This window comes from Liolophura sinensis, chromosome 4, assembly GCF_032854445.1.
Source record: "Liolophura sinensis isolate JHLJ2023 chromosome 4, CUHK_Ljap_v2, whole genome shotgun sequence".
Taxonomy (NCBI): Eukaryota; Metazoa; Mollusca; class Polyplacophora; order Chitonida; family Chitonidae; genus Liolophura; species Liolophura sinensis.
The window spans coordinates 1,854,498-1,875,282 of NC_088298.1; the positions used below are offsets into that span (position 1 = coordinate 1,854,498).

The 20,785-nt window shown below is 45.2% G+C and overlaps 1 protein-coding gene across 1 annotated transcript in view; it reads right to left on the bottom strand.

Annotated features, from left to right (window-relative positions):
• Nucleotides 1–20,309, bottom strand: part of LOC135464968 (complement C2-like) — a 28,062-nt gene extending 7,753 nt beyond the window's left edge. Inside the window, exons 1-9 of the mRNA XM_064742553.1 lie at nt 20,134–20,309; nt 18,816–18,995; nt 15,818–15,991; nt 12,242–12,510; nt 9,525–9,666; nt 7,418–7,534; nt 5,830–6,033; nt 4,802–4,938; nt 604–721 (exon numbers count right to left, since the gene is read on the bottom strand). Of these exons, the coding sequence (XP_064598623.1) occupies nt 604–721; nt 4,802–4,938; nt 5,830–6,033; nt 7,418–7,534; nt 9,525–9,666; nt 12,242–12,510; nt 15,818–15,991; nt 18,816–18,995; nt 20,134–20,263 (1,471 nt within the window). The 5' untranslated portion in view covers nt 20,264–20,309. The remainder of the gene's footprint in view (nt 1–603; nt 722–4,801; nt 4,939–5,829; nt 6,034–7,417; nt 7,535–9,524; nt 9,667–12,241; nt 12,511–15,817; nt 15,992–18,815; nt 18,996–20,133) is intronic.
• Between the last annotated feature and the right edge of the window lie 476 nt (nt 20,310–20,785).

Consider the following 20,785-nt stretch of genomic DNA (forward strand, 5'->3'; position numbering starts at 1 on the left):
TCGTGGGTATAAGTGAAATATTCTTGAGTACGGCGTAAAACACCAATCAAATAAATAAATAAATAAATAAATAAATAATGATTAGTGACCCGGGCGGTTAATGATAATGCCAGTTATATGGTGATCGTAATGATAAGATAATTAAAACATATTGTAATGTGGTCGAGGTGTTTACCGTGACAGCGCGGCGAAATGACCCAGAAGAATCTCACCAATATGGTCTCTGTGAGTTCAAGTCCAGCCCATGCTGGCTTCCTATTCGGCCGTATGTGTGAAGGTCTTGCAGCAACCTGCGGATGGTCGAGGGCTTCCCCCTAGGTCTGCTTGGTAGCCTCCCACCATAATGCTGTCCGCCGTAGTACAAGTGAAATACTCATAAACATGGCGTGAAACATCACTCAAATAAATAAATGACTTTTGAAATTCCTATGTTATTCACATAGGAACAAATCAGCAAAATTAGCGAAACGATAGATGGTTAAGCCCCATCGGACAATGTGAAAAAAATAAGAAAAAAAAGTGGAGAAAAGAAATGAAAATAAACGGAAAACAAAATGACACGCTTAGGCACGTTAGTCCTATTTAAAAACTATTATACTTTACCCATCTTGGCTCTCCACAGTGCCGGATCTTGCTTGTTTTTGTCATCGGGGAAACAATGGGCCGCTGTCAGTAGCCAGCCTGGACGGATCAACGATGCCCCGCACTTAAACTCCTTATACTGGTGAATAGAATTGGAAAGTAAGCACGGTCTTATAGTCACATTCATTCATCAACTGTTTTTATTCACTTGCTTACTCACTAAAACCTTATGCGGATGACACCCCACATAGTTACAGTAGGCTGCGATAACTGCCCTCAAACATACAGTGCTGCCTCAGTGGAGCGTCGATGACACCCCACCTAATCACCCTAAGCCTAAATAAATGGCCTGTAACATGCAGTTCTGCCTCAGTGGAAAGTCATGTCGATTACACCCCACCTAATCACCGTTGGCTTCAATAACCGGCCTCAAACATACAGTGCTGCGTCAGTGGAAAGTCATGTCGATGACATTCCACCTAAACACCGTAGGTTCCAATACACGGCCCCAAACATGCAGTTCTGACTCAGTGGGACGTTATGCTGATGACACCAGACACGATTGTTCTTGAGTCGTTACGTGAATGCCGGTTAAATGAGAAGAAAACATAAAAATGATGCCAAAATTAGATGAAAAAGCGTGAAAACTAATTTTTTGCAAATATGGTTTTTCAGAAGAAAAGGATATATAAAAGTATTTTTATATGGTGGGAAATTGGGACCATTATTTTGCATAAGAATGTTCTAATGATATCTAAAAAAAATTATTTGAATGTAAATTTGTTGTTTATATCCAAACACATGCATTTAAGCAAAATTATGATCATATTTATAAATACATTTAAATATAAAAGTCCACGTTGAACACATCTGTTAGCTGAAAAGGCCAAATTCTAGAACGAACACATTTATTCTTTGTCACTTACAACTAACTTTCTGTGCTCTTTCATCTGAACTTGATGTAAATTTCATGTTTTCTCCATCTTTAAACTTCAAGTCGTAAGGCTATCAGCAACTGGAAGCAACTACGCACGACCAGTGAGCTGAGTCACGTCCTAAGCTCTCATGTATACCGAGCTTTATACATGTCGGCATTGGGATGAGACAGCTGCATGTCGGCATTGGGATGAGCCAGCTGCATGTCGGCATTGGGATGAGCCAGCTGCATGTTGGCATTGGGATGAGCCAGCTACATGTTGGCAGTGGGATGAGCCAGCTGCATGTCGGCATTGGGATGAGCCAGCTACATGTCGGCATTGGGATGAGCCAGCTACATGTTGGCAGTGGGATGAGCCAGCTACATGTTCCCTGTGGAATAAGCCAGCTACACGTCGGCATTGGGATGAACCAGAAGCACGTCGGCTGCATGTCGGCATTGGGATGAGCCAGTTACATGTCGGCACTGGGATGAGCCAGCTACATGTCGGCATTGGGATGAGCCAGCTATATGTCGGCGTTGGGATGAGCCAGCTACATGTTGGCATTGGGATGAGCCAGCTACATGTGGGCATTGGGATGAGCCAGCTGCATGTCGGCATTGGGATGAGCCAGCTACATGTTCGCAGTGGGATAAGCCAGCTACACGTCGGCATTGGGATGAACCAGCAGCACGTCGGCGTTGGGATGAGCCAGCTGCATGTCGGCATTGGGATGAGCCAGCTACATGTCGGCATTGGGATGAGCCAGCTACATGTCGGCATTGGGATGAGCCAGCTACATGTTGGCATTGGGATGAGCCAGCTGCATGTCGGCATTGGGATGAGCCAGCTACATGTCGGCATTGGGATGAGCCAGCTGCATGTCGGCATTGGGATGAGCCAGATACATGTTCGCAGTGGGATGAGCCAGCTACACGTCGGCATTGGGATGAGCCAGCAGCACGTCGGCATTGGGATGAGCCAGCTGCATGTCGGCATTGGGATGAGCCAGCTACATGTCGGCATTGGGATGAGCCAGCTACATGTCGGCATTGGGATGAGCCAGCTACATGTCGGCATTGGGATGAGCCAGCTACATGTCGGCATTGGGATGAGCCAGATACATGTTCGCAGTGGGATGAGCCAGCTACACGTCGGCATTGGGATGAGCCAGCTGCACGTCGGCATTGGGATGAGCCAGCTACATGTCGGCATTGGGATGAGCCAGCTACATGTCGGCATTGGGATGAGCCAGCTACATGTCGGCATTGGGATGAGCCAGCTATATTTCTGCGTTGGGATGAGCCAGCTACATGTTGGCATTGGGATGAGCCAGCTACATGTGGGCATTGGGATGAGCCAGCTGCACGTCGGCGTTGGGATGAGCCAGCTACATGTGGGCATTGGGATGAGCCAGCTGCACGTCGGCATTGGGATGAGCCAGCTACATGTTGGCATTGGGATGAGCCAGCTACACGTCGGCATTGGGATGAGCCAGCTATAGGTCAGCATTCGGATGAGCCAGCTGCATGTCGGCATTGGGATGAGCCAGCTATATGTCGGCATTGGGATGAGCCAGCTATATGTTGGTATTGGGATGAGCCAGCTACATGTCGGCATTGGGATGAGCCAGCTACATGTCGGCATTGGGATGAGCTAGCTACATGTCGGCATTGGGATGAGCCAGCTACATGTCGGCATTGGGATGAGCCAGGTACATGTCGGCATTGGGATGAGCCAGCTGCATGTCGGCATTGGGATGAGCCAGCTACATGTCGGCATTGGGATGAGCCAGCTACATGTCGGCACTGGGATGAGCCAGCTGCATGTCGGCATTGGGATGAGCCAGCTGCATGTCGGCATTGGGATGAGCCAGCTACACGTCGGCATTGGGATGAGCCAGGTACATGTCGGCATTGGGATGAGCCAGCTACATGTCGGCATTGGGATGAGCCAGCTACATGTCGGCACTGGGATGAGCCAGCTGCATGTCGGCATTGGGATGAGCCAGCTGCATGTCGGCATTGGGATGAGCCAGCTACACGTCGGCATTGGGATGAGCCAGGTACATGTCGGCATTGGGATTAGCCAGCTACATGTCGGCATTGGGATGAGCCAGCTACATGTCGGCATTGGGATGAGCCAGCTGAAATCCAGGGGCACCGTTTGGGTATTTTATGTACTTAATTTATCATTTTTAACACCGTATTCAACTTTTTTTTCTCAGATGCCCTGGGTTGTTCCAGATAAACCACCAACCTTTTGGCAACTTAGTGACCAACTTTCCTCCTGCATGCCATACTGGTGGCAGAAAGGTGGTCGTCAATGAATGTCAGTCTGCGTATGCCCATTGAGGAGCAGTATAGACAGGTTATTGCTACTTAGTACGTCCGCTTCGGCGTCGGGAATTCGAGAGACCGGGGATCCTACCCACGTCGGGTCATACCAAAGTGAGCAAGGAAGTCGGACTGGTTTGCCCGGTGTCGGTATAATGTGACTGGGTGGGGGTGTGATGTCTTGTGTAGTCGACATGATAAGAAGCAAATCGAAAGTGGGGGAGAGGGGTGGTATACTATGCAAACCAAGGAGGCAAGGGTCCAGAGGATATAAGGCTCTGGAAGCTCCAGGATCCTTTACAGGCGTTTCAGCTTGTTTTAAGAGAAAGAAATATCCACCCTCAAGGTAGTGATTAAGTATACCGCACACCTTGGCACAAATTTAATTATCGGATCACTTCCATACTTTATATCTATGCACTTACTTTCCGTTGAAATACGCACTATGTGAGAGTTGTAAAAGATTTACTCAAATAGCTCATGCGGATAAAGTAAACAATTTTAATTTTACGATGACCAGCGTAACCAGGCCCGTAGCCATTGGAGCCAGGGACATACACAAAATCGCAGAAGGGAATTCCTATCTAGCATTCCGATAAAAACCTAGGTAAGCTTGATATTCGGATGTTCTTTGTGAGAGAAAATATGCAGGCATTGCTTCATAAAACATTAGTTTAGTACAGTCAGTAATATCGCTTTGCCTTGCATGAAAATATGCCATAAAAAAGGCAAACACTGGACTGGGTTTGGGTTGTGGGATAAGAGGCCTTTCCGAGGAATAGGCACAGATGTTTCACTCCCTTTGAATGTTGAGTAACATTGCATGATTTTGCGAATTACAAAGAAAATCCCCTACTCAACCCATTCTAGCCCACAATGAATTCTAAAATGGACTATTTTGTTACTTACATGTACATCATCTGGTTGGAAATAAATAAATAAACAAATAAACAAATAAACAATCACCGACTGGTCTTGGCCAACGTCATAATATAGCCCAGCCATCCAGGGCCAGTTTCTAATGTCCTTCGACTCCACAAAATGTTCTACGTCTTTATCGGGAGGTAAATCTCTCAGTCCACCAACTCCACATTCCTCGTAACCTTCAAAGAACAAATTTATCCCGCATCAGACAATTTACTCCGCTTTTCATTACACGACAACGGTCACGTGGGGTACAAATATATTCTTGAGTCCTGCTGACGACGTCAAATGTGTCTGCCGAGTAGGTTATCTCCCTTTGTTGGGTTGTAAATACAATGGTCACATCGCTGGAGCGATTCACCTACACATCGGCCTTCTGAACTGAGTTGATGGTCTTTCCAGGATAAATTCGTTATATGGTTACTCAGTGATAGGGTACGGAAATATATGGTGTATGTAACTATTCTGTCACTCAGTAACCATGTAACTTCTATTACTTGAGTTTTACGCCGTGCTCAATATACTACGAGGGCCAACATTATTTTGAGAGAAAACCCGGCCGAGCCCAGGGTAAACTCATCCACGATCACAACGACAAAGAATGCATGCATATACATGTAATCTGTACCGGTTTCGGTTTAAAGGGAACATATTCACGCATCTTTATTTTTAACAGCAAATGAGGGTAACCAACCCTTATCTAACGGCTGGTGGTTTTAACTGTATACATGCGAATATTTGAATTAAGCCCTAATTTATTCACCAGTTGGCATAAATTCCAAAGTAAAGGTCGAATCAACCCAGAAAGGCATTATGTATCTCAAATTCCACGGAAAATTCATCCACTGAAGAAAGTCATATCTCAACTTCAAACGACGAAAGAATCTATTTGAGAAGGCATATCTCAAATTAAATGAGGAATAAATACTGCTGTTATAGGAAAAAATGAACGCGTATAGCCGTAATCAACCTTATTGAATGGGAGAAATTTTTATAAGTACATTTAGTACATGTAGGCATTGTTCACTATCCAGATGTCCACCTACTATTTATTTGTTTGATCAACTTACCTGCACTTCCGTTCAGCAACATGTTGGTCAAGCTCTCCAAGTCGGCAATGGTTTTCAGTCGCTGATACTGATCGGGCGACGCCATGTCTCTTAAAATTTTGTCGTCGACTTCCGCTCCGATGCCAATGGTGTAAACATCGACATCGTAATCCGCCTTTAAATTGTTGATCGTTCCCACGGGACTACCGTATTCATTATGCATTCCTAAACACAAAATGCATTTGTCCGTAACGGCGCCGACATACAACAACTACATGCTCGCTCAAAAATTAATCTGGGTTAACACATTGTTGTGTCATACTCAACATAGCATCCTGTCAGTCTAATACAATCGTTATGTTGACATAATAGAGTATGTGTGTTAATATCTAACAGAATAATCTGCAATAACAGAACACAGATTGTTTTGTTTTTTTTGACAGTAAGGTATTAAAAATATTGGGTCAGCTGATTACAGAGATGATGATACTTTTCCTGTAGGGCTAAGTTTAACTCAAATGACCACTAATGACTCATCGCCTATTCCTCTGAGTCACCAAAACACTCCGATGAGGTCTAACCCGGCGAGGGTTTGATTCGAACCCACGGACTCAGGATCGGTAAGAACAATGTAGACTGACTTTTAGGTGCACCCGAACTATAATTTACACAAGTTAGGGTTTCATGTCTAACTCTTAATGTAAATGATTAAATGGTAGTAAATTACACGCCAAACAGCATCATGGCTTAAGCAGAGTTAGGTTTGAAAAATGTTTGAAAAACGAAAAATGGGCTATTTTTTCCGAATTTTTGTGTTATACACATTGGATTATACTTAACAACCTTATTCCTCCTTGGTGACAAAATGGTCTTCTTGTTGATGGAAAGCAAACACACTCAACAAAAAATAACCCAGATAAACAGGCTCGAGTATCCGGGTTCTTAACAAAAAAATAGGGGGTGATGAATAACATAGGTAAATAGGCTCGAGCATCCAGGTTCTTAACAAAAAATAGGGGGTGATAAATAACATAGGTAAATAGGCTCGAGCATCCGGATTCTTTACAAAAAAACAGGGGGTGATTTTTTTTTTGTTCACCATTGGTCAATAAACAAATAAAATCAAATCAAATCACATAGATAAATAGGTTCAAGCATCCAGGTTTTTCACAAGAAACAGGGCGTGATAAATAACGAAGACAAACGGGCAAGGAGCATCCGGGTTTTTCACAAGAAACAGGGCGGGATAAATAACATAGATAAATGGGCTCGAGCATCCGGGTTCTCAGCAGGAGTTTCTTGTATAAAAACTTTATTCTTAATAGATAATAGTTTATCAAACTTTTCATCGCTTTGGATAAATTGGATTTGCTTACGTTTACGCTTCCAGTGGTCTCACATGAGCAAAGAAAGCGCTGATGATTGGTTCAAAGCAGGTACGGTGTCCACTTCAAAACTCCGAATATAAATGGCAAGCCATTCAAACGAAACAATGGCCTGAAATTTGGAACGTTGAAGTTGAATCACTGATGTACATGAAAAATCGGCCAGCGACCAACACCTGCCGCAACCTTGTCTTTACAACGGCTCAATAGCCTTAATCTCTTACCGTCCGTGATGATAATAATGGCGTTCAGAGATCGAGATTTCGTCTTGTCAATGATGACTGTATCTAAGTAGTCCGCTACTGCCTGTACCGCAAGGTTAGTAGCCGTAGATTTGCTTCCTAAATGTCAATAATAAATGATACTGATAATTATAACAGTAACAACAGTAACAACAACAACACTGATGGATATCTACATGTAAACAGTGGTGTCCAAAATTACAGCAACAACACTGATGGATATCTGCATGTAAACAGGGGTGTCCAGATTTACAACAGCAACATTGATGGATATCTACATGTAAACAGTGGTGTCCAAAATTACAGCAACAACATTGATGGATATCTGCATGTAAACAGTGGTGTCCAGATTTACAACAGCAACATTGATGGATATCTGCATGTAAACAGTGGTGTCCAAAATTACAGCAACAACACTGATGGATATCTGCATGTAAACAGTGGTGTCCAAAATTACAGCAACAACACTGATGGATATCTGCATGTAAACAGTGGTGTCCAGATTTACAACAGCAACATTGATGGATATCTACATGTAAACAGTGGTGCCCAAAATTACAACAACAACACTGAAGGAGTGAGTGAGTGAGTAGTTGGGGTATAACGTCGTACTTAACAATTTTTTCAGTCATTTGACGACGAAGGAATCCTTACAATGTATGTAACGTGCCTCCTTGTTGCTGCAGGACGGATTTCCACCGTTCTTGTATCTAGTGCTGCTTCATTGAGACGCCTTAAAGAGCGCAAGTAAGCCGCTCCGCCCGAGCCATTATAATGATACGGGTCAACCAGTCGTTGCACTATCATGCTGAACGCCAAACGAGGAAGTTACACCTTCCTCTTTTAAGGTCTTAGAACTCGACCCAGGGCCCAGTGACTCGACCCAGGACTGATCCTGGATCTACCTCCTCCCGAATCGGACGCTCTACCAACTGTGCTATCAGGGCCAGTATCAACACTGATGGATATCTACATGTCGTGTTCAACATTCCATATGCACAGTCCGTTGCTGCCAACTGCATCTATATAGCTATCGCTGCATCGCTGAATCTCGGTTATCCGTAATGGCAGTCAGAATGGTGATTATTACACTGGTTATTGTATTACCTCTGTCATTTGAACATTAAGCCGAGGTGCACCGCTGGTGTTTCTCTGCCAGACAGACTACTTGGCTCGGAAATTCTCGCTTACAGTGTATATTGGAATATTACACGCCTCGGATGATAATGCGCGAAAGCCAATCCTACACCTAACTCCAATCGTAACGTCAGAATGCTTCTTATTACGCTCGTCATTAGTTGCCGGTGCGACTAGTAACATCAGACAGAATGCTGGTTACTACGCTGGTCGGTGCGAATCGTGACATCTTTGTGTTTGCTCTCTAAGCAATGTCAGTCAGTCAGAATACTGGTTATTACGCTCGTCATTTTGCCGGTGCGACTCGTAACATCAGACAGAGTGCTGGTTACTACGCCGGTCTTTGTGCCTGCTCCTTTCGCAACGTCAATCAGAATGCTGGTTATTACGCTCGTCATTTTGCTGGTGCGACTCGTAACATCAGACAGAATGCTGGTTACTACGCCGGTCGGTGCGACTCATGACATCTTTGTGTCTGCTCTCTTCGCAATGTCAATCAGAATGCTGGTTATTACGCTCGTCATTTTGCCGGTGCGACATGTAACATCAGACAGGGTGCTGGTTACTACGCCGTTCTTTGTGTCTGATCTCTCCGCAACGTCAGTCAGAATGCTGGTTATTACGATCGTCATTTGCCGGTGTGACACATGACATCAGACAGAATGCTGGTTACTACGCCGTTCTTTGTGTCTGCTCTCTTCCCAACGTCAATCAGAATGCTGGTTATTACGTATGTCAACCATTACATCAACGATAACGTCAACCAATACTTCAAGTATAACGTCAACCAGAACGTCAATCATCACGTCAACCAGAATGTTAACCAATACGTCAACCAGAACGTCAATCATCACGTCAACCAGAATGTCAATCATCACGTCAACCATCACGTCAACCATTACGTCAAACATAACGTTAACCATAACGTTAACCATAACGCCATTCAACTCACCCTCAATCCTGTCGAGAGAGTCAATCTTTGCCATGACAGCCTCGGGCGTCTGCTCGTCATGTACGTTTACAACCTGATCTACATCTCCAGCGAAACTGATCACAGTCACCCGTGTGCCATCTATTTTCCTAGAAACTCCCAACTGTCAACCAAAGCGCACAATACTTACGATTTAATATCAGTATTTATTTATTTCTTATGGATGAATTATTTCACATGTTTATAGATTTGTGTTTTACATATGCCTAAAACTCAAGACTCGCACCTCCCAATAGTGTTTCCCCCATCTTCACGCTGGACGTCAATAAAAGTCACGGTGATGAGGCAGGCAGAGATGTCAGAAAACACAAACAATCCGTCTCAACCTTTGTTCCTAATAATACTTTGTACAAATGCATTCTCTTTATCTGAAGTACGTATAACATGATTCTAACCAAAACCTGAAACAGTTTTATTGATAAAGGCTGATTAAATAGGTCTGCACCAGGACACAGATGGTGGAGCTAAGCCTTAAGCAAAATCACAGGACCATACTTCTTACAGGGTTTGCGTCGCTCTCTACGCTCTCATTACATCCTTGCCACCACTAGGCAGGTTTGACCTTCGGACCATGTTTAGCTCCGTGGCCTTGTAGTTAGCGCAGCACAATGACCCAGCAGCCTCTCTCCAATGCGCTCGCAACAAGTCTACATCCAGCTCATGCTGACCTCATGCTTTCCGCCGTCGCATGCTTGACAAATTCTTGGGTACGGCGTTCGGTTAGATATCACACGGAGCTCACACACTTAGATTAGAAATAACACTGAGCTCACAGAGTTAAATTAGACATTACACGGGGCCCACAAAGTTAGATCAGATATCACACTGAGCTCAGACAGTTATAGATTAGATATCACACGGGCCCACAAAGTTATATTAGATATCACACTGAGCCCAGACAGTTCAGTCAGATATCACACGGAGCTCAGACAGTTAGATTAGAATCACACTGAGCTCAGACAGTTAGATTAAATATCACACGGAGCTGACAGATTATGGTTAGATATTACACTCAACCCACAGAGTTAGATTGGATATCAAGCTGAGCCCACAGTGTTGGATATTACATGGAGCTCAGATAGTAAGAATAGATATCACATGGAGTTGACAGAGTTTGATTAGATATCACACAGGGCCCACAGTGTTGGATATTACATGGAGCTCAGACAGTAAGAATAGATATCACATGGAGTTGACAGAGTTTGATTAGATATCACACAGGGCCCACACAGTTAAATTAAATATCACACGGAGCTCAAACAGTTAAAGCAGCTATTACACGGAGCTGAAAGCGGTAGATTAGATGTTACACGGAGCCCATAGAGTTAGATTAGATATCACACAGAGCTCACAGAGTTAGATTCGATAACACACGGAGCTCACAGAGTTAGATTCGATAACACACGGAGCTCACAGAGTTAGATTAGGTATCACTATGAACCCACAGAGTTAGATTATATATCACACTGAGATGGCAGAGTTGGATTAGGTATCACACGGGGCCCACACAGTTAAATAAAATATCACAAGGAGCTCAAACAGTTAGAGTAGATATTACACGGAGCTGAAAGAGGTAGATTAGATATTACACTGAGCTCACAGTTAAATTAGACATTACACGGGGCCCACAAAGTTAGATCAGATATCACACCGAGCTCAGACAGTTAGATTAGATATCACACGGGCCCACAAACTTAGATTAGATATCACACGAAGCTCACACAGTTAGATTTAGTATCACTCTGAGTTCACACAGTTTGATTAGATATCACATGGTGCTCACAGAGTTAGATATCACTCTGAGGTCACAATGTGAGTTTAAGTGACCTCACGGTGTGGCCTCCCCCATGAGATCACTATGAGCTCAAAAAGTTCAAATCTAGTTCCCGTTGACCTTTATTTATTTATTTATTTATTTATTTGATTGGTGTTTTACGCCGTACTCAAGAATATTTCACTCATACGACGTCGGTGGCCAGCATTATGTTGGGTGGAAAGCGCGCAGCGCCCGGCGGGGATCCCACAACCATCCGCAGGTTGCTGACAGACCTTCCCACGGAGACTTCAATTCACAGCTTGACCTTTGTTGTGACCCCACATGTAATAAATTGTCTTTATTCCATTGTTATGCATTGTAAATGGATTCGGTCGGCTAGAGGCTTACCAAGTCGGTGTTTGACCTAGATCTGGGGCTATTAATTGATCAAAGCCTGCTCGGGGGATTCTACTGGATGCTCACTGTCAATGTATGTGTTTTCTCAATATAATAAACGCGCCGTCATTGCGAGAATAACTATGAATGGTTGTAAACATGTTCACTCCGTCCACACCAGAGGATTCTAGTATGTTGTTCGAGCGCATATACAGCCCAGCTAGCAAGGATTAGTTTGCAGTCTATGTGTGGACAATCTACAACGTCAGTTTGCATGTGGGAAAAGTTCCTTTTGAATACTGAGTGAATGATTCGTAGCCCAATTTTCGTCTGTTTGAGACTTCTGTTTTGAGTTTTTATTGCTCTTGTGTTGTGATGTAGTCATCTCAATTCCACTGGAGGGGACGTTGCTTTGAAGGTGACATAGAGGGCGCTAGTCTAGAATTACTCTAAATGATGTGCTGTCATCACATTTAACATACAGTAACATTAAAACAACGCAAAAAAACCTGGACTCGGGCCTCACCTTTTCGACAATGGCTTTAAGAAACTCCTTTGTGATGTTAAGGTCCTTTTCCTCGATACTGCCCGACACGTCTACCAGTATGAACACGTTGACTCCGTACTGGTACCCTACTTGTATCGCCCTCCCCATTGTTACGTTTTCCATGGGTAAAGACATGTTTTCCCGGAGCTGGGACCCTAGGAAACCGTCCGACGTCTCCACAGACAAGGTGTCCAGTTTCCTATTGAACATTTCGGCCGCATCGCCGGCATCGGCAAAACTGTTCTTGTCTGGAAAAGCAACAGAGACGATTTGTTTAATTTTAGTTACAATGTGGACTTGGTGTTTAACTTTTTAGCTTTATGTTTGTTACTTCTTTTATCGATTGGGATTAATCATCGTTTTGAATATTATTTCAGTCATAAATCACGACGGTGCCTTAACACTTGCAGCAGTGCTGCCTCACTGGGACGCCATTCCGAAGACACCGGGTTTGACGCCTCACCCAATCACGTTAGACTCACACCAGGGCCGACCAATGCTTGGTTTATTCCCTTCCCCCAAGCGAGGTAGTGCTGCACAGGACTCAGTGTGGTGCTGAATCTACGCATCTACCATTTACGAGGCTTGGAGATGTTATACAGAGAGAATATGATGATTTTAATCAGATAGAGAATCTACTGTGTTGAAGAGGTGCCCAGTGTTGTGACAAAAATGCACATCCACGTAATTTTATGTACCAGTGTACACAAATTCTGTAGTTTGTGGGCTGACTCACTTCGCTACTTCACTACTTCTCTTCTTTACAAATTGCACCGTTACCTCGCTTCTCTACTTCGCTTCTTTACGTACTGCACCGTTACCTCGCTTCGCTACTTCGCCTCTTTATGTACTATACCGCTACTTCGCTTCTTGACGAAATGCACCGTTACCTCGCTTCGCTACTTCGCTTCTTGACGTACTGCACCGCTACCTTGCTTCGCTACTCCGCTTCTTTACCTACTGCACCGTTACCTCAATTCGCTATATCGCTTCTTTACGTACTATCCCGTTACTTCGCTTCTTTACGTCCTATCCCGTTACCTCCATTGGCTTCTTCGCTTCTTTACGTATTATCCAGTTATCTCGCTTCGCTGCTTTACTTCTTTACGTACTATCCAGTGAACTCGCTTGTCTACTTCGCTTCTTTACGTACTATCCCGTTACCTCGTTTCGCTACTTTGCTTTTTTACATAATATCCCGTCACCTCTCTTCGCTACTTGGCTTCTTCACGTTCTATCCCGTTACTTCGCTTCGTCACCTCGCTACTTCGATCGATATGCTTGCTGCCTCATTACATCGTATGCAGCACAGTAGTAAGAGGCCCTTACCGGCTTCACTCGGTGTTGTCTCCGGGTGAAAAGAATATGACTTCAGCCCTAGGGCAACCTTGGCATAAAAGGCAGCTAACCTAAAGCTGCCCCATGTGGGCCTGGTGAACAGAATAGGCCCACATCAAATACGTGTTGTGCTTGATGTTTCAACTCAGCGCTGTTGGTATGATTGGGATTTGACGTCGTACTTAGCAATTTTTCAGTCATATGACGACATTAAGTGTATGCATATATTATGTGTCCTCTTGTGGTGGGGCGAGTCCACGCCGCCAAAGTGCTACCTCCATTGAAGTATCATACCGAAGACACCAGACATGACACCCCACCCAGTCACAATATACAATACCGGGCCAACCAGTCTTGCTTCCTTGTTTTAACCTCTAAGTGTTGCGTGCCATGCGAGGCAGCGGTGAATACCATATTAAGATCTTTGGTTTGACCTGACTTCGAGGCGGACGGTCTAACCATTAGGCCACCGAAGCGGTCGCCACTGTACCGAGGTAGTTCAGACGATTGACCCCATTGACACCGCCATTACTTTGGACAGTAGCTTTCTTACTTGCTTTTGGCAAACCTCTTTAAAATCACGACAGCCTTGTTTTCGAAAACACGTCTGCTATTTGTGGATCACGACCATGATGAATCCCTCAATGACATGCCCGTACAGCGTACAGCTATCAGTATAACCGATATCAGATTCATCCATCCGTGATCTAACATTTGTGCCTAAAACGCAAATAAGTTTATCGTGCATAAACAAACCAAGAAACGTATAATTTGATTTTTGTCTTTGGACAATATTGCTGTATTGCCAGTGGGATGCGGAAAATCACTCATTTTTAAAATTCTTCCCTACCTGAATGAGGAAAAGTGCTTGGATAATATTTCGTGGGGTTGTCATGGTTGTGTTATATGTCATGTTCACGTGAGCCTACATATCCGTGACATCTACCAAACCTAGAAGGGATTCCGTCACTACGAAAACGAGACGCACTCTCCTAGCACAGGTGGTATCATCGCACAGTTACGCTTCTCGCAGGAGAATTCTCAAGGGATTGCGCTCTCACATAATTTTGAATTTCTCTGCCTAGATAATATCTCTGTCACTGAAACAGCGGCAAGCTGACCAATGGCGACAAGCTGACCAATGGCGGTAAGCTGACCAATGGCGGTAAGCTGACCAATAGCGGTAAGCTGACCATTGGCAACAAGCTGACCAGTGGCGGTAAGCTGACCAATGGCGACCAGCTGACCAATGGCGGTAAGCTGACCAATGGCGGTAAGCTGACCAATAGCGGTAAGCTGACCAATGGCGACAAGCTGACCAATGGCGGCAAGCTGACCAATGGCTGTAAGCTGACCAATGGCGGTAAGCTGACCAATAGCGGTAAGCTGACCAATGGCGACAAGCTGACCAATGGCGGAAAGCTGACCAATAGTGGTAAACTGACCAATGGCGACAAACTGACCAATGGCGACAAGCTGACCAACAGCGGTAAACTGACTAATAGCGGTAAACTGACCATTGGCGGTAAGCTGACCAATGATGACAAGCTGATCAATGGCGGCCAGCTGAGCAATGGCGGTAAGCTGACCAATGGCGACAAACTGACCAATGGCGACAAGCTGACCAATGGCGGTAGGCTGAGCAATGGCGACAAGCTGAGCAATGGCGGTAAGCTGAGCAATGGCGGTAAACTGACCAATGGCGGTAAGCTGACCAATGGCGACAAACTGAGCAATGGCGACAAACTGAGCAATGGCGACAAACTGAGCAATGGCGGTAAGCTGAGCAATGGCGGTAAGCTGAGCAATGGCGGTAAGCTGAGCAATGGCGGTAAACTGACCAATGGCGGTAAACTGACCAATGGCGACAAGCTGACCAATAGTGGTAAGCTGAGCAATGGTGGTAAGCTGACCAATGGCGGTAAGCTGACCAATGGCCGTAAGCTGACCAATAGCCGTAAGCTGACTAATGGCGACAAGCTGACCAATGGCGAAAAGCTGACCAATGGCGGTAAGCAGCACTATGTTGCTACAGCGGGGAAGGTAACACGTATCCAGGTGCTGGACTAACTCCGAGGCAGGTATGCAGCTTTCGCCTATACTTATTTCTTTGGAGCTTTGTACTTACTTTGTACTTAGTCGCAAAAAATGAAAACTTGCTGCTTTATAAGAACAACCCTTAACGGACTAATGTTCAGTCTAACTGATCAGACTTACGTCTACAGAAGGTCTCTCTCCCTGACCACATTCCATTTTTCAGACAAACTCGTGTATCAGACCCTTCCATGATAAAGTTCTCCCCACAACTGAAGGTTACGATGTCCCTAACATTGTAACTTTGTCCATTCTTAAGTCCCCCAATAGGCGTTCCGAGAACCGGGCAATCTGTGTCTGCAAAGGCAAAACAAAAATCAAAAACACATGATGAGTACAACAGTCCTCATACAACCATTGAGGAATCACGCTGCCCACCTCAAACTACCCACCTCACGCTGCCCACCTCAACTACCCACCTCACATGACCCACCTCACATGACCCACCTCACACTACTCACCTCACACTACTCACCTAACGCAACCTACCTTATACTACCTACTTCACGCAACCCACCTCACCTACCCCACTCACAACCCACTTCACACCACCCACCTCACGTTACCCACTTCACACTACCCACCTAACGCAACCCACCTCACACTAACCACCTCATAATACCCATCTCACATTGCCCACCTCATGCTACCCACCTCACGCTAACCCACCTCAAAATACCTATCTCGCATAACCCACCTCAAATTAACCATTTCACACTATTCACCCTCAAGCTACCAACCTCACGCTACCCACCTCACGCTACCAACCTATATACCCACCTCGCATTGCCAACCTCACACAACCTACCTCACACTACCTACTTCAAATTATCCACCTCATATTAACCATCTCACACTATCCACCTCATATTACTCACTTCAAACTACCAACCTCACATTACCCACCTCATATTACTCAACTCACTTTACCAACCTCATGCTGTCTTCCTCTCCTGCCGTATGTGCCAGAAACCTGCGGATGGTCGTACTTTTTCCCCGGGCTCTGCCCGTTTTCCTCCCACCATAATGCTGGCCGCCGTCGTATAAGTGAAATATTTTTGAGTACGGCGTAAAACACCAATCAAAAAAATAAATTAAATCAAATATTAACCATCTCACACTCCCCACCCCACACTACCCACCTGACTCTACCCACCTCACACTACCCACCTGACTTTACCCACCTCACACTACCTTTCTCACATTACCAACCTCATACTATCAACTTCACATCAACCACTTCACTCTACAAACCTAAAGCTACCCACTTCATATTATCCACCTGAAGCTACCCATCTCACATTACCCATTCCATGCTACCCACCTCACACAACTCACCTCATATTACCTATTTTACGCTACCCACTTCACATTGCACAACTCACATTGACCACCCCAAACTACCCATCTCATGCTGCTCACCTCATGCTACCCACCTCACGCTACCCCCTGACGCCCATCACCTCACGATACCCACCTTACCTCCCATGCTACCCACCTCACGCTACCCCTTGACGCCCATCACCTCACGATACCCACCTTACCTCCCATGCTGCCCATCTCACGCTACCCCCTGACGCCCATCACCTCACGATACCCACCTTACCTCTCATGCTACCCACCTCACGCTACCCCCTGAAGCCCATCCCCTCACGATACCTACCTTACCTCCCATGCTACCCACCTCACGCTACCCCTTGACGCCCATCACCTCACGATACCTACCTTACCTCCCATGCTGCCCATCTCACGCTACCCCCTGACGCCCATCACCTCACGATACCCACCTTACCTCCCATGCTGCCCATCTCACGCTACCCCCTGAAGCCCATCACCTCACGATACCCACCTTACCTCTCATGCTACCCACCTCACGCTACCCCCTGACGCCCATCACCTCACGATACCCACCTTACCTCCCATGCTGCCCATCTCACGCTACCCCCTGACGCCCATCACCTCACGATACCTACCTTACCTCCCATGCTACCCACCTCACGCTACCCCCTGACGCCCATCACCTCACGATACCCACCTTACCTCCCATGCTGCCCACCTCACGCTACCCCCTGACGCCCAACACCTCACGATACCCACCTTACTTCCCATGCTGCCCACCTCACGCTACCACCTAACACTCCCCACATTATGCTAACCTACCTTCTCTGTCGCAGGCTGCAAAAACTTACCTTCTCTTTTTTACACACACACACACAACATACCTTCTCTGTCGCCGACTGCCACAACATACCTTCTCTTTTTTACACACTCAGAACCTACCTTCTCTGTCACAGACTGTAAGAATACATCTTCTCTGTCGCCGACTACCATAACCTACCTTCTCTGCCGCAACCTGTAGGATCACATCTTCTCTGTCACCGACTGCCACAGCTTACCTTCTCTTTCTTACACACTCAGAACCTACCTTCTCTGTCGCAGACTGTAAGAAGACATCTTCTCTGTCGCCAACTGCCACAACCTACCTTCTCTTTCTTACACACTCAGAACCTACTTTCTCTGTCGCAGACTGTAAAAATACATCTTCTCTGTCGCCGACTATCAGAACCTACCTTCTCTTTCTTACACACTCAGAACCTACCTTCTCTGTCGCAGACTGTAAGAATACATCTTCTCTGTCGCCGACTATCAGAACCTACCTTCTCTTTCTTACACACTCAGAACCTACCTTCTCTGTCGCAGACTGTAAGAATACATCTTCTCTGTCGCCGACTGCCACAACTTACCTTCTCTTTCTTACACACTCAGAACCTACCTTCTCTGTCGCAGACTGTAAGAATACATCTTCTCTGTCGCCAACTGCCACAACCTACCCTCTCTTTCTTACACACTCAGAACCTACTTTCTCTGTCGCAGACTGTAAAAATACATCTTCTCTGTCGCCGACTATCAGAACCTACCTTCTCTTTCTTACACACTCAGAACCTACCTTCTCTGTCGCAGACTGTAAGAATACATCTTCTCTGTCGCCGACTATCAGAACCTACCTTCTCTTTCTTACACACTCAGAACCTACCTTCTCTGTCGCAGACTGTAAGAATACATCTTCTCTGTCGCCGACTACCAGAACCTACCCTCTCTTTCTTACATAGTCAGAACTTACCTTCTCTGTCGCAGACTGTCAGGAAACCGCTCCACTGTGCATTCGGCAAACAGGTTCTGTTGTCAGATCCCTTCAGGATGAAGCCATTCGAACACTCAAACGCCACAGTGTCACCAACGAAGAACGAGGACCCAATCATCCTACCGTGCTCGACGGACGACGGATCCGGGCAGGTAATAGCTACAAAGTAAAGAGAGTTAGTTCTGTATAGATTTATTGATTGATTGAGGAGTGATTAGTTAATTTGATCATCCTGGGATAGTCTGTGTGGTCGTAGCTTATCAGTCTTACTGTTTTCTGCTAGTATTAAGCACGTCACCACAGCAGGCAACTTATGAATTCTGGACTGACCACTGAGGGCTTGGAAAACTGTCGTTTGAAACCTTTTTCACGCTCCAAGAAGAAAGCAGAGAAGTATTTTTGTACCTTTATACGTCAGACCACATCTTAACAAGATAGATTCCGTGGCAAGATTTAAAAACTAAGCGTTTCATTTATCGCTGAAATTCATTAAACAATATGCCAATGAGAAAATACAAAAAGAAACGCCTGATACCCAGCCAACGAGTATCAGCTCTGTTTCGTGTTCAAAGGGCCGATGTTTCTTTTAGCCTGGCGCTCGGTCTGGCCGATCTTCGTGGGCACAAGCATCGTGCTTTAGCAGCTCTGCTCGTCCTCGTCTTAGATCTCCATGGGCGTACGCATTAGGCCAAACTGGCTATATCAACATCAGGGATTTTATCGAACATAACAGGACCTTCTGATTTACAAAGACTCTTTCATGCAGATTTCGGGAAGATATTTTCGTAATAAATCTGAAAAAATAATGCAACGCCACCGTTTTCCTCTTTACGCAATGAATCTCCCGAAGAGGTTGCTACAGTCTCCTGCCCAATATATACGCATTGTGATACGGGCAGCCGTTTTCAGTTCCATGTTTATAAGTGGTGGTCCAAAATGCATCAGTTTAACACTTACGCTAACCGCAAAATCCGATTTATTTTATCGATATTTGTCTATCCGCTATAAGAAACCACACCGACAATCGAGAGCTTATAGGTTTTTTGCCGTGACATTCAGTTATCGCGTGATGCTTTCAGTGCTAGTATTGGCCGAGTTCATAAGGGCTTCTACACCATGGCTACTCGGAGTGAAATGTCCCCAATGCTGAACTTTATCTTTTCGGCTTTCAAAACTTTATAGAATTTTTACATATTTTTCTCTGCTAACTGTGTCCTATGTCCTTTTTATCTATGTATATATAGCAGCACACTTTATGTTCACTTTAAAGTGCTGTTGACAGCATACGAATACTCACGTTGACACTCAGGCGTGACCCAGCTCCAGTATCCATATTCTCCGCACGTGAGCCGCCTTTGTCCAATCAGATCGTAGTTCTCCTCACATTCATAGGTCACCGAGTCCTGAAATCTGTAGACTTCCTTCATCGGTGTGAAAGTCCCTTGCAAAGGACTAGTCGGTGGTTCACATGTGACCGCTGTGGACAAAAACAGCTGTTGTTACAACAGTTTGTTGGAGAAACGCTATCAAGCACTATAATTTTAATGGTAAAAGATACATGAAAATGGATAGTGTGGACGAAATGCCAACAGCATTTAGCACCTAACTTCTCCCCCTTTCCCTTCCTTATGGAGAGGTGTTTTCAAAAGCCATTAAACAGCCTTCTGTCATTAGCTCTACCACTTACGTAGAAAAAACCGCCCATAGTGTGGTGGAAAAGTGTCAGGGCTGAGAACTTTATGACCCCGGCCCCTTTTTGCTTTGTCATATGCTAGATATCCATCCGCTGAGTTTGGGGCTGTGCTATTGACTGTGACACATCACAACCCTGGCACTAGTGATACTGTTATATTCTGTACTAGCTCAGTCGGTTAACGCGCTAGCGCAGCGTAATGACCCAGGAGTCTCTCACCAATGTGATCGCTGTGAGTTCAAGTCCAGCTCATGCT